The sequence below is a fragment of the Schistocerca nitens genome, chromosome 6 (assembly GCF_023898315.1).
Source record: "Schistocerca nitens isolate TAMUIC-IGC-003100 chromosome 6, iqSchNite1.1, whole genome shotgun sequence".
In the NCBI taxonomy this organism is placed as follows: domain Eukaryota; kingdom Metazoa; phylum Arthropoda; class Insecta; order Orthoptera; family Acrididae; genus Schistocerca; species Schistocerca nitens.
This window is the reverse complement of record NC_064619.1, coordinates 453,311,924-453,325,401: the sequence shown is the minus strand read 5'-3', so window position 1 is coordinate 453,325,401 and position 13,478 is coordinate 453,311,924. Positions and strand designations below refer to the sequence as shown.

Sequence of the window (13,478 nt, the reverse complement as noted above, 5' to 3'; positions counted from 1 at the left end):
CATAGTGCTCAGAGCCATTTTTGAACCTCAAATATATGTATTTGTTCTCTGTTTTCTATCGCGATCCTTAAATAGATGTATTGGTTCTCTGTTTTCTATGTAGATCAGCCCCAAGATGCCTAAATAAGGTGAAATGCGTAGTTGATAAATAAAAAAAAACTAAAATTGCAACCAAGACCCGCTTCAGTCTGGAACTGCGCTGCTGCTACGGTCGCAGGTTCAAATCCTGCCTCGGGCATGGATGTGTGTGATGTCCTTAGGTTAGTTAGGTTTAAGTAGTTCTAAGTTACAGGGGACTGATGACCACAGCAGTTAAGTCCCATAATGCTCAGAGCCATTTTTTTTGCAACCAAGACTGTTGAGCTGACTGTTCCTTGGAAAGGGCACGGCCGACGTCCTACCCCATACTTCCCTAATAAGATGGGGCCGACGACTTTGCTGTTTGGACCCCTTCTCCCAAGTCAACAAATCAATCAGTCGTGTACACCCGACATGTATACATATGACAGCTCTCACATATCCTTAAGGAAAGGGGTCAGTGTGTGAGGAGGAAGAATGCTCTTTCCAGCGGGTGGCTGAACTCACCCTGCGGGGTATCCCACGCAACAACTTGTTATGACGTTTACATTTACATTAATTTTACATTTGATTTATTTCATTAGTTTCGCTTGTCGGATGAGAGCATCTCCAGATCTGTGGAAATCACAATATACACTGGCGGAAAAACGATCGGAACACCAAAAAAGACTAGAGTAACGAAATTTCAGAAATAATGATTAGCACTGCAAGTTCATAGGTTAATGTAAGCTTGAGATAAGCCATTTCAAATGTGAAATGCTGGTACATTAATAACCGATGAAACCATCAGAATGTTGAATGCAAGCATGCAAAGGTGCATGCTTTGTGTCGTACAGTCGCCGGTGTTAGTTTGTGGAATGGAGTTCCACGCCTGTTGCACTTGGTCGGTGAATACATGGATAGTTAATGCTGGTTTAGGCTGACGCTGGAGTTGTCGTCTGAAGATGTCCCAAAAGTGCTCGATTGCCGATATATCTGGTCACCGAGCAGAATGTTGGGTTACAACAGCAGTATGTGGGCGAGTGTTATCCTGTTGGAAAACAGCCCCTGGAAACCTGTACGTGAATGGCAGTACAAGAGGTCAAATCGCCAGATTTATGTACAAGTTTGCAGTAAGGGTGCTTGGGATAACCACGAGAATGCTCCTTCTGTCATACGAAATCGCATCCCAGATCATAACTCCAGGTGTAGATCCAATGTGTCTAGCACACAGACAAGTTGGTTGCTGGCCCTCAACTGGCCTCGACATAACCAACACACTGCCATCACTGGCTCCGAGGCAGAAGCAGCTTTCACCAGAAAACACAACAGGCCTCCACCCTGCCCTCCAATGAGGTCTCGTTTGACACCACGAAGTCGCAAATGGCGGTGATTTGGGGTCAGTGGGATGCACAATACATGGCGTCTTGCTCCCAGATGTCCTTTAAGTAACTGATTTGTAACACTTCGCTGTGTCATTATGGTGCCAACTGCTCCTCAAATTGCTGCTGCAGATGCAGTACGATGCGGCATAGCCATACACCAAACACTATGATCTTCCCTCTCGGTAGTGCCACATTGTCCAGAGAATGATCTTATTGCTACCGTACATTCTTGTGGCCACCGTTGCCAGCAGTTGTGTACAGTGGCTGCATCCTGTCAAGTGTTTCTGCAGTATCGCATGGAACATCATGACCTCGTTAAAACTCAGTGTGGTGTTGCTAATGGCATCTTTGTCCCCCTAAAGGCATTCTTGACTAACCAACTCACCATGTCCAATCTGAAGGCTAACTAACGCTCACGACCATCACAGCATGTATTTCAACCAAGCCTGATTTGAATCTACTACCACCACTCTTCTGCAACTGGTGCAAAAGTTGAATTCATCTTTCAGATCCAGAGGGCAACGGCCTTGTTGCAGTGGATACACTGGTTCCCGTCAGATCACCGTAGTTAAGCGCTGTTGGGTGTGGCCGGCACTTGGATGGGTGACCATCCGGGTCGCCATGCGCTATTGCCATTTTTCGGGGTGCACTCAGCCTCGTGATGCCAATTGAGGAGCTACTTGACCGAATAGTTGCGGCTCCGGTCAAAGAAAACCATCGTAATGACTGGGAGAGCGGTGTGCTGACCATACGCCCCTCCTATCTGCATCGTCAGCTGAGGATGACACGGCGGTCGGATGGTCCCGATGGGCCACTTGTGGCCTGATGACGGAGTGCTTTTTCAGATCCAGAAGCATGCCTACGAACTTTCGTTTATGTCGCAAAACTCCTTGATGCTGCAATTTCCTTTTCATCAGTGTATAATAACAGCATGAAATAAAGTTAATGACTGGAACTTTACTTGCAATATGGTAACTTACATTAATTGTTCTTGTGAGAACTCGTTAGGTGTCAAAATCAGCACTCGGCACCTTAGTGAAAACGATGTATGTAAGCTCACTGGGCATAATATTAGTCAGTTCCTCAGAACAAGAGCATACTGGTCGCTCTGAAGCGGGGTACAGCTGGTAAAAACCAGTCATGTAACCCTCTACCACTCACTAAAGTAATGGCAGTGAAGTGTTGTGAGTGGGTCAGTCGGTTACACGCTATCACCACAGTAAGATGGTTCGACCTGGATATGTCACAGAATGGGAGAAATGTGCTATTGTGTTTGGGCGTGTGCATAACCAAATTGTGAAAAGAATTGTTCGATTTGTTAGTGTGTTAACGCAGATTGTCCACAAGAAATGGCGTATCACTCGCAGTCATGTAGTATGGCGTAAGAACAGTGGTTGCAAAAAGAAGGACCAATTGACAGAGACCAGAGGGGAAAGACATGCCTTGTCAATAAGAATCGGATCCAGCCTGATAGGGATTGCTACGGTAAGCGAATGCAAGTGCACCTCAACCTGTTTCTGAGCGAACATTGTAAAATAAATTTCGTGAAATGGATATTTGTAGTTGGATAATTCACAAAATAGCGTTACTCACAATAATACATAAAACTGCACATGCTTAGTGGGATAGTCGGCATATAAATTGGACAGTAGCTGTCTAGAGGCATATAGTGTGATCGAACAATTCCCTATTTTGCCTGTCTTCCTAATGAGACAAGGCTCTGAGACGATGAGTTTAATCACAGTGTGTGGAGGCTGCAGTTCACGCATGAGATAGCTCTGCGATGTCTTGGGCATGTTTTTCAGGTTACTGCAAACATGAACCAGGACGGTTATTTCAACATTCTCGGTGACCAAGTGCTGCCGTTTCTACTACAGCTTCACCCTGAGTACACTGTGATCACTCTGATCTTCCAAAATGGGAACAGATACGTTCACTGAGCTGCACGAATATGTTCCAGAATTGAAAAACACACAGGCACCATACTGCTCTTTAACTGCCTTTCCAAATCGTCCAGTCTTAATATTACAGAAAATCTCTAGGTCTGTTTGGAGCAGTGAGTGAGACATAGCAGCCGACATCCCTGCAGCTTCATAGCTTTATGGGACTTAATCATCGATAAGTAACTTCATCTGGATGTAGAATACCCGAAGAAACGTGTATACTCTCTTCCTCGATGAAGCGAGGATATTATCAGGGCTAGAGATAGTATTACATGCTATTAGCGTGATGTCTTTTGGGGGTAACTAATTTTTTTGTCCGTTGTGCCCAGGAGCGTTCAATAATTAATACAATATATTTTTTCTGAAAGCAGGTTGGTTTTATTCCATATTCTAACACAGCATATTATTCCCGACTCTTTTGGCTACAAAAACCTGTTTTTCAACAGAATCTTTGTTCAATGCATTGGCCTTATGCCACCTCTACGCCCACATGGTCACTGATCGGCGTCAGCGCCATTTTCTTGCTCATCAACAACCTCCCCATCATCCATGTGCTGCTTCCTGTGAAGTGCCAAAGTGAGCCAAACAGATGGAAGTTGGAAAGTGCAAAATCCGGGCTGTAGGGTAGATGAACAACTTTCCAGTGAAGTTTTGTGAGCCCCTCTTGGGTATGCAGACTCGTGTGAGGCCTTGCGTTGTCATGGAGAACGAGAAGTTCGTCTGCGTGTTTCTGGCGACGAACACACTAAAGGCGTTTCTTTAATTTCATGAGGGCCGGCCTGTATGTGGGAGATCTGACAGGTTCGTGTGTCCTGTTGCAATGATGACAGTCGCCTGATGACTCTCTGTGTTTTTGTTCACTGTCAAGTTTCCATAGACATTCTCCAAGCACCTATGAATACCTGCAGTGTTCTGGTTTCCTGCCAACAGAGACTCAATAACAACTCTTTGCTTGGAGTACGCCTCCATTACAGACGGTATTTTGAAGGATACACACAGGATGGATATTAATAAAACCGGAAAAAAGTGCAGAGACAGATTCCTGACTCGAAATGGAGGTAAAAAGGTCCTATGAACATGTGTCTGGTAATGGACAGTGTGTATGCGACGACAACAAATCGTCCCGGAACACAGTTCAGAGATGCATCGCAGCCACGTCACAACCGATGCTAGAAGTGGTGTCCACGGAATTGCAGGTGACAGGGATAGTAGTGGCTGTCATGCAGGATACACAGAATCGTACTTTGGCTTATACCGTGTTGGCAGGTCATTGCCTGGCGCTTTTACTAGGCTTTTTCTCAATATCTTGTAGAACCCAGTCCTTCGAATGTGGTGTACGCACAGTCTGCAGCGTCCCTGCGCGACCGTCTGCCTGAAGGGACCCACGATCACACAAATGCCCAAAAAGGACTCGAAATGCTGTGATGTGGTTTGTGTCTGTGAGGGTACTTGTTTTGGTACAGCTGTGCTGCCTTTCGATTGTTTCCATCTGCTTTGCCGCACACAGACAACATCTCGGCTTGTTCCCGACATGCATAGTGGACCATTCTGCTGTTTACAGTATGCTACGTCAGTCACACAGCCTGCAACACACGGTATGTGGTCTGAATAACTGTCATTCGTCAACACCATCTAGTGTGGCAGCGATGGATTTCCAGACACATCTTCACGGGCCCTTTTTTCCTACATTTCCAGTCAGTTTGTTGGTTTTATTAATGTTCACCCTGTATAGTGCTGCCACTTATCGGAACTTCCTGAAACTGTAGTGGCTGACGCCGGCCGGTGTCGCCGAGCGGTTCTAGACGCTGCAGCCTGGAACCGCGCGACCGCTTAGGTCGCAGGTTCGAATCCTGCCTCGGGCATGGATGTGTGTGATGTGCTTAGTTTAGTTAGCTTTAAGTAGTTCTAAGTTGTAGGGGACTGATGACCTCAAATGTTAAGTCCCATAGTGCTTAGAGCCATTTTTAGTGGCTGAAGCGGGAATATTCCACTTCCTACATTGAAGAGCCAAAGAACCTGGTACACCTGGCTAATATTGTGTAGGGTCCCCATGAGCACGCACAAGTGCTGCAACACGGCGTGGCATAGACTCGACTAATGTCTAAAGTAGTGTTGGAGGGAATTGGCACCTTGAATCCTGCAGGGTTGTCCATAAATCCGTAAAATACGAGGGAGCAGGGATCTCTTCTGAACAGCACGTTGCAAGGCATCTCATAAGTGCTCAATAGTGTTAAATTCTGGGGAGATTGAGGGCCAGCAGAAGAGTTTTAACTCAGAAGAGTGTTCGTGGAACCACCCTGTAGCAATTCTGGACGTGTGTGATGTCGCATTGTCCTGCTGGAATTGCCCAAGTCTGTCGGAATGCACAGTGGACATGAATGGATGCAGGTGATCAGACAGAATGTTTACATACGTGTCACCTGTCAGAGTGATATCTAGATGTATCAGGGGTCCCATACCACTCCAACTCCACACACCCCACATCATTACAGAGCCTCCACCAGCCTGAACAGTCCCCTGCTGACATACGGGCCCATGGATTCATGAGTTAGTCTCCATACCTGTACACATCCATCCACATACAATTTGAAATGAGACTCGTCCGACTAGGCAACATGTTTCCAGTCATCAACAGTCCAATATTGGTGTTCACAGGCCCAGGCGAGGTGTAAGGCTTTGTGTCATGCAGTCATCAAGGGTACACGAGTGGGCCTCCAGCTCCGAAAGCCCATATCGATGATATTTCGTCGGATGGTTCACACACACTGACACTTGTTGGAGGCCCAGCACTGAAATCTACAGCAATTTGCGAGAGGGTTGCACTTCTGTCACGTTGAGCGATTCTCTTCAGTCGTCATTGGTCCTTTTCTTGAAGGATCTTTTTCTGGCCGCAGCGATGTCGGAGATTTAATGTTTTACCGGATTCTTGATATTCACAGTAGTGACACGGTCGTATGGGAATATCCCCACTTCATCGCTACCTTGAAGATGCTGTGTCCCATCGCTCGTGTGCCGACTATAACACCATGTTCCAACTCAAATCTAGATAATCTGCCATTGTAACGGCAGTAACCGATCTAACAACTGCGCCAGACACTTGTTGTCTTACATAGGTTTTAATGTTTTACCGGATTCCTGATATTCACAGTACTCAAGTGACACGGTCGTACGGGAAAGTGCCCACTTCATTGCTACCTCAGGGATGCTGTGGCCCATCGCTCGTGCGACGACTATAACACCATGTTCCAACTCACTTAAATCTCGATAATCTGCCATTGTAGCAGCAGTAACCGATCTAACAACTGCGCCAGACACTTGTTGTCTTACATAGAATTTAATGTTTTACCGGATTCCTGATATTCACAATACTCTCGTGATACGGTCGTACGGGAAAGTCCCCACTTCACTGCTACCTCAGGGATGCTGTGGCCCACCGCTCGTGCAATGACTATAACACCACGTTCTAACTCACTTAAATCTCGATAATCTGCCATTGTAGCAGCAGTAACCGATCTAACAACTGCGCCAGACATTTGTTGTCTTACGTAGGATTTAATGTTTTACCGGATTCCTGATATTCACAGTACTCTCGTGACACGGTCGTACGGGAAAGTCCCAACTTCATTGCTACCTCGGGGATGCTGTGGCCCACTGCTCGTGCGATGACTATAACACCACGTTCCAACTCACTTAAATCTCGATAATCTGACATTGTAGCAGCAGTAACCGATCTAATAACTGCTCCAGACACTTGTTGTCTTACGTAGGCGCTGCCGACGACAGTGCCGTATTCTGCCTGTTTACATATGTCTGTATTTGAATATCCATGCCTATACCAGTTTCTTTGGCGCTTTAGTGTACAACAAGTTCCGGATTTTTTCAAACGAAACTGGCCAAGGAAAAAATGTGTCGCATCGGTTTTTAAACGCCACTGGTAGATTTAGATTTTGTGCGAAGTTACGACTTGGCAGAAAGCGGGATGTTTAAAGCTGGAACTGACCTCGAGAAGAGTGGCGGTGGCAGTGAGGACCCCGTCGGAGGCGACGTCGGCGTGCAGCGCGGTGAGCTCCGGCAGCGGCCGCGCCGGCGCGCCGTCGGCGGACAGCGGGATGGCGTCGCTGCAGCCCCACTCGAGCAGCAGCTCGTCGGAGCGCGCGCCGCCGCCGCGCAGCAGCAGCAGGCAGTAGCGGTAGCTGCGGCCGCGCTGCAGGCCCAGCCCCGCGAGCCGCAGCGGCAGCGCCGCCGGGTCGCCCACCTGCGACGAGTTGCAGTCGAGGCGCACGTTCTCGAGCAGCACCTCGCGCGCGCCGCGCTCCTCGTACACGACCAGCGAGTGGCACGAGTAGGCGCCCGCGCCGCGCACCGACCACTGCAGCCACACCGCGTCCGCGGCCGCGTCGTAGCGGAACGCCCGCAGCGCCGCCGTCGCCTCGCTGTCGGGCAGCTGCAGCTGCGCCCCCGCGCCCGCCTCGTCGCCGTCTCCGTCGGCGAACTCGTCGCCGACCTCGTCGTCGGCCGGCGGCAGTTCCTCGCCGCAGACCAGGTCGTCGGGCGCCACCTCGGCTAGCGCGCCGTTCTCCAGCGAGGGCGGCGTGGCGCAGATGGCGGTGGCCACGTCAGCCGCCGACAGCCTCCGAGACTCGGACGCGTTGCGCAGCCACGACGCGAACTCCGACAGGCTGCAGTCGCAGTTCAGTGGGTTGTCTGTGGGCAGGACGGCATCCCACTGTACTACGAGAGCACTGTTTTCATAGAATGGATGTTCCTGTCATATCCCAGAATACTAAACATTCTTCTGGGAAATACTTTATTTGCCAGAGTTGTGGTCGACATTTAAAATCGTGTGAAATTAAGAGAGGGAGGTGGTGCAATGCTCAGTAGAAAGGATCAGCATACCTCGTGACGCTCCAGCCAATAGTATCATTCTGCCACGGCTGATTGTAGTGTGCGCTTCGGGCTGTGCGTAGACCGATTAGCGACGATTTTCGTGTTAATTAATTTATGGAGGGTGTACTTACCACCGCGGGGACACAAAGCAAAATTTCAAGCACTGCGTAAGCAAGCCATAACGGTAGTTATCCGAGAATATACATTTTATAGAGGCATCAGAATAAGAAAGAATGGTCCACTGTGGTGCTTATCCCAGAGTTACCAGTTACGAGGGCAGGAAAATTATGGAGCGTGTGGCGTGCGATACGCAGAGCACAGTGGAAAGGCTGCAAGGTATTTTCTGCGACTGTCTCCACAGTGGCCCAGTATAACTGGGAGCATCGACAATGTACGAAAATTGGAAATTTGTGGTAAGTTCTATGGGACCAAACTACTGAGGTCATCGGTCCCTAGGCTTACACACTATCTTGTACATGGCTGCACGTTCAGAGACTGTGAATAGTTACAACTGAGAGAAAATTAGCCATCGGTCACTATTTTTAAAATTAATCTGGTTTCCACACTGCTAGGAGTGTCTTCCTCAGAATTTAAATCAAAGAATGGTCTATATTCTATAACATGGTCACAGAATTATGACTAAAAACGTACCATAGAGTATAAGTACGGAATCGTCGTGAAAGACTGGCAGTATAAAATAATAAATGATTCGTTGATTCCCACACATTTCGGGGTCGAAAATGACAGTTTGCAGTGCGAAGACCAAGAGGCAAGCGTTCTTGACAATATTTGATAAGCTGACATCTCCCTGACGCTTCGACCCTTCTCTACGGACTTCGTGGCCTAGCAGCGCCACTCAATGTAAACTCATCCCTTTGGACTGCAGTAAGATCTCAATTTTTGTTCTGGTATACAGAATGGAACTACTAGGGACCGCTGAAAATCATTCGACGAAATTTGAACTGCTCTGAAGCAGCAAATCTATTTATTCTTTTTCAGTGCTCCTGTTTCATGGCCTCTTGTGATGTGCCACATAGGGATGCTACATTGACATGTGTGAATCAAATGGCAAAGGGTCCTCTAAGACGTTTCAGTTCGCCAACACACTTGATGCCACCCACACACCTTTGTTGACCATGTTTAACACGTACCCGTCAGAGGCTTCGACACCCTGTCAGTTGTGGTTTGTGGCTGCTCTAGCGCCTGAGGGTAGGCAACCCTTTTGACATGCCTTAGATGCGGTTGCCCCCCTTTAGGCGCTAAAGCATCTGTCACGCACCGCTTAGCTGAAAGGGTGTCGAAGTCTCTGACAGGTAAAAGGTGCGTGCGTGACACCAAAGGTGTTGGTGAACTGGAAGGTCTTAGACGTACACTTTGCTGTTTTAGTCACGCACATGTCAATGTTGAATCCCTCTGTGATCACACCACAGGTGGGCGCGAAAAAGGAGGGCTGAAAAAGAATAGACACCCATTGCTACTTCTGATCACGTTCAAATTTCGTCGAATGGTTTTGATCGGTCCCTAGCGGTTCCATTCTGTATACCAGAGCAAAAATTGCAGTCGCACTGCACTCTAAAGTGGTCAGATCTCGTTCATTGGGATTGCAGTCTCATGATGTCTGTCGAGAAGGGTTGAACTGCTCAGGAGGTGCCTACAGCGTCAAAGATTCTCAAGAATGCCATCCTGTTGTTCATCGTACTGTGAACTGTCGTTTTCGACCTCGAAATGTGTAGGAATCAGCACCCCAAGGGAACGGAAGGTATTATTGACACTCTGCGTGCCACCCTCTGAGACCCTGTCGCTTGGATTCTGAGCAGCGGTGTGTCTGAAATCTTTTCCTTGGAAGAAAACCGTGTGATTCCAACGCTGGGCGCCACGGTTTTGACCTCCACGGTAGAGGCGTCAAAAGAAGGTAGTCACGTGTGGATAAGAGGGGCTGTGACGACCTTCCTATCGTTTAACACGTTCATGGTGTCGTTGGGCAGAATTGGGGTGAAATTTGGTGCCAATGTGGTGTCATTAACACACTTTACACTCGAATGAGCTGTGGTCTTCTTTTCGTATGTGCCGACACCTTGCTATCTGGAGCGTCGTCGAGAGGGCTACGTCGCAGGCCGCCACGCTTTTGCACTGTTACAGAGGAAGGGTGTAGGCACCTTTGAACCAAATTTCAGACTTACGCGTGGCAATGGGAGGTAATTATGAAGTTTCGGAAAACTGATCCTTTAATTCTGTTGCGCAGTGTAAGAGGGTTGGAACTTTAATAGTGGCAACTATTTATTTATAGCTCTTACACAACAGATACTTGTTTCAAAGTTTTACTGGCCTTCACAGTAGCCACCAGCATTGTGTCTAACCCATTGCCAGCGATGTGGAAGTTTTAGGATACTCTTAGCAGTGCCAGTTGTGTTGACAGTTCGAGCGGCGCGGTCTATTGCCCGACGAATTTGTAGCAGTTCTGAAGCGAATACCGTGAAGTCTTTCCTTCAGTTTAGATATGGAGTTGAACTCACGAGGGTTTATGTTAGGGGAGTGCAGTAGGTGGTACAGCACTTAGCAGCCCTATCAGTCAAACAAATCAGTAACAGCTTGCACTGTACGTGCATGAGCATTGTCCTGCAAAATGATGGTCAGGTCCTGTAAAATGTATCATCACTTCTGTCTATAAGCTGGTCGTGGGTTGTGTTCCAAAAATGAAGAGCATAGAGACAGAAGTGATGACACTTTCTGCAGGACCTGGCCATCATTTTGCAGGAGAGTGCTCAAGCACGTACAGTGCAAGCTGTTACTGATTTGTTTGACTGATAGGGCAGCACTCCCCTGACTTAAGCCCTAGTAAGTTCAACTCGATGTCTAAACTGAAGGAAATACTTCACGGCATTCGCTTCAGAACTGCTACAAATTCGTCGGGCAATAGACCACGCCGCTCGAACTGTCAACACAAATGGCACTGCTAAGAGTATCCTACAACTTCCACATCGCTGGCAACGGGTTATAAACAATGTTGGTGGCTATTTTGAAGGTCAGTAAAACTTCGAAACACTTATCTATTGTGTACAAGCTGTAAATAAATAGTTGCCACTATTAAAGTTCCAACCCTCGTATGTTCACTTATAAGTGAAATACTGTTAATAGTGAATGCAAACTTTGATTTTCTGTTGTGTAGGTTTTGATTTTGTTAAAGTTATGAGAGTTTGCACATATTATAGTCCTTAAATCAATTGTATGATACCCCAGAATTTTTGGCCAAATTTTTCAATTGCTGTGATTCTATGAACTGGAATTTCTTGGAAGTAATGCTAAAACAATGTACCAAGCACTGATACAAACAAATTATTACAATGGAGGGAAATGGTCCACCATCTACAGCCCCTCCCCCCTCTGAAGTGAACCCCGAGCTCTCCTGACTCTGCATTCTCCTGAACGCTTCTGGAGCCAAGTGTAAAAGTGGTTTACGCCTCTAACACTCTATAGGGGAGCGCACACGTCACTTGCTTCATTCGTTATTTATTAATTCACCACTGCATGTTTTGACAGAGGAAAACGTTTTTACACTGTTGTTCATATTTAATTATTTCTCCTAGACATTGGCGGGCAATCCTTTGAATATATATATATATATATATATATATATATATATATATATATATATATATATATATATATATTCTCAAATAGGAAGGTTGAAGGTTAATGTTTGTTAATAACTCGTTTCATTTAGATGTTTGGAACTGGACCCCAAACTTTTCCATGTTTAAAGTGTGCCTGTATTAGTACACTCTCCTATTTTGTCGGAAAATGTCTGAAATGAAGTACAATACACCTGAGGAAGCTTCAAAAACAAGATGCAGAACTAAAATTTTGGGTAAAGATCTTGATTAAGAGATGGTTTACTACTATCCTGCTACGGAAGCTCCTTTCTTGGGTTTACTTGTAATGACTTGCGAAGAATGGTCGTATCACAGGCAGAAAGAAATAACACTGAACACCTTTTCAAAATCGAAATTGCTTGCAAAAAGTGGGTTAGTATTTTTCTTAAACGCCACAAAAGCACACTGTTAGAAAGAAGCCTACAGGAGCTTCGTCTAGCAGGGCTCTACGGTTCAGGAAAAAAAAAAAAGTACAGACGAATACTAGAACCTTATGGAAGCTGTTATATTATACCTCGAAAGTAGATCATGTCTTCTTTGGTTTAATACCATTTTCTTTTTCTCTTTAGTGTTATTTCAACTATTTTTACAAGGAGTCCGATTTTAGCAACTATCTTTCAAACTCGCTAAGTGTAAGGTTCTTGAAAATATTTTTTACAATAACTTATAATTATATTTTGCAACAGTAAAATATAAATCGTGCATAAAATTATAAAATAAATGTTACAAGGTTTTAAAACATGTTTTTTGACTATTTTTAAAACAAAAAAGCAAAACGGGGGTCTGGTTTTGGGGACTTTCCTCCATTAAAAATATTATGTACTTTATTGTCATTATTTTTATAGCTGTAGGCATTTATACAAAGTTAAAAGGGGCGTTGATGGTAAGTCTGATTTCTTTTGAGGGGTGGGGAGAGGAAGAGAAACTGTAACAAACTGCGACCCCTACTCCCAACTCTCCTCCCCCCCCCCCCAAAAAAAAAAAACGAACCATGGATTTTCATCTTATCTAGAATGGAGTTGTGTACTCTGACAGGAAAATATTCAAGAAGCTTCCATCTAACAGGAACCAGAAAATTAACAATACCTACCAACTCAAAAGGAAATTAAAAGCATATAATTAGACATTCGTTCTACAAGTTAGCTGAACTTCTATGTTGAGGAAACGAAAAGTTGTGTCAGCTACCTGGCTAGCAGCAGCATTGTCATAATGCTCCAAGACAGTTATGAATTTATTGCAAATAGAACTCACTGGTAACAAATGTTAGAAAATATTTTCTTCTAAAACGCTTGGTAATTGAGTAAACATTAAGCCACCAATAGAAGACATACAGCAGCTACCTAGTATAGGTGAGAAGGCAGGAGATTTCTTCAGAACAGCAGCTTTTTTTCTAATTTACTATATTTAATTTAACTGGCATAATGATAGTTTATTGCTAATACAGTACACAGATTAGAAGGCTTTTTTATATACGCTGTGACTCCTTGCAAACTGCAGAAAGTTCTCTCCTTCTCGATGAATCTACAAAACACAATGAATGAATGACTGAATGAGAA

General features: G+C 45.7%; 1 protein-coding gene across 1 annotated transcript in view; it reads right to left on the bottom strand.

Annotated features, from left to right (window-relative positions):
• Window positions 1-13,478, bottom strand: part of LOC126263401 (uncharacterized) — a 191,459-nt gene that overhangs the window by 5,270 nt on the left and 172,711 nt on the right. Inside the window, exon 6 of the mRNA XM_049960495.1 lies at window positions 7,386-8,089. Coding sequence (XP_049816452.1) covers window positions 7,386-8,089 — 704 coding nt within the window. The remainder of the gene's footprint in view (window positions 1-7,385; window positions 8,090-13,478) is intronic.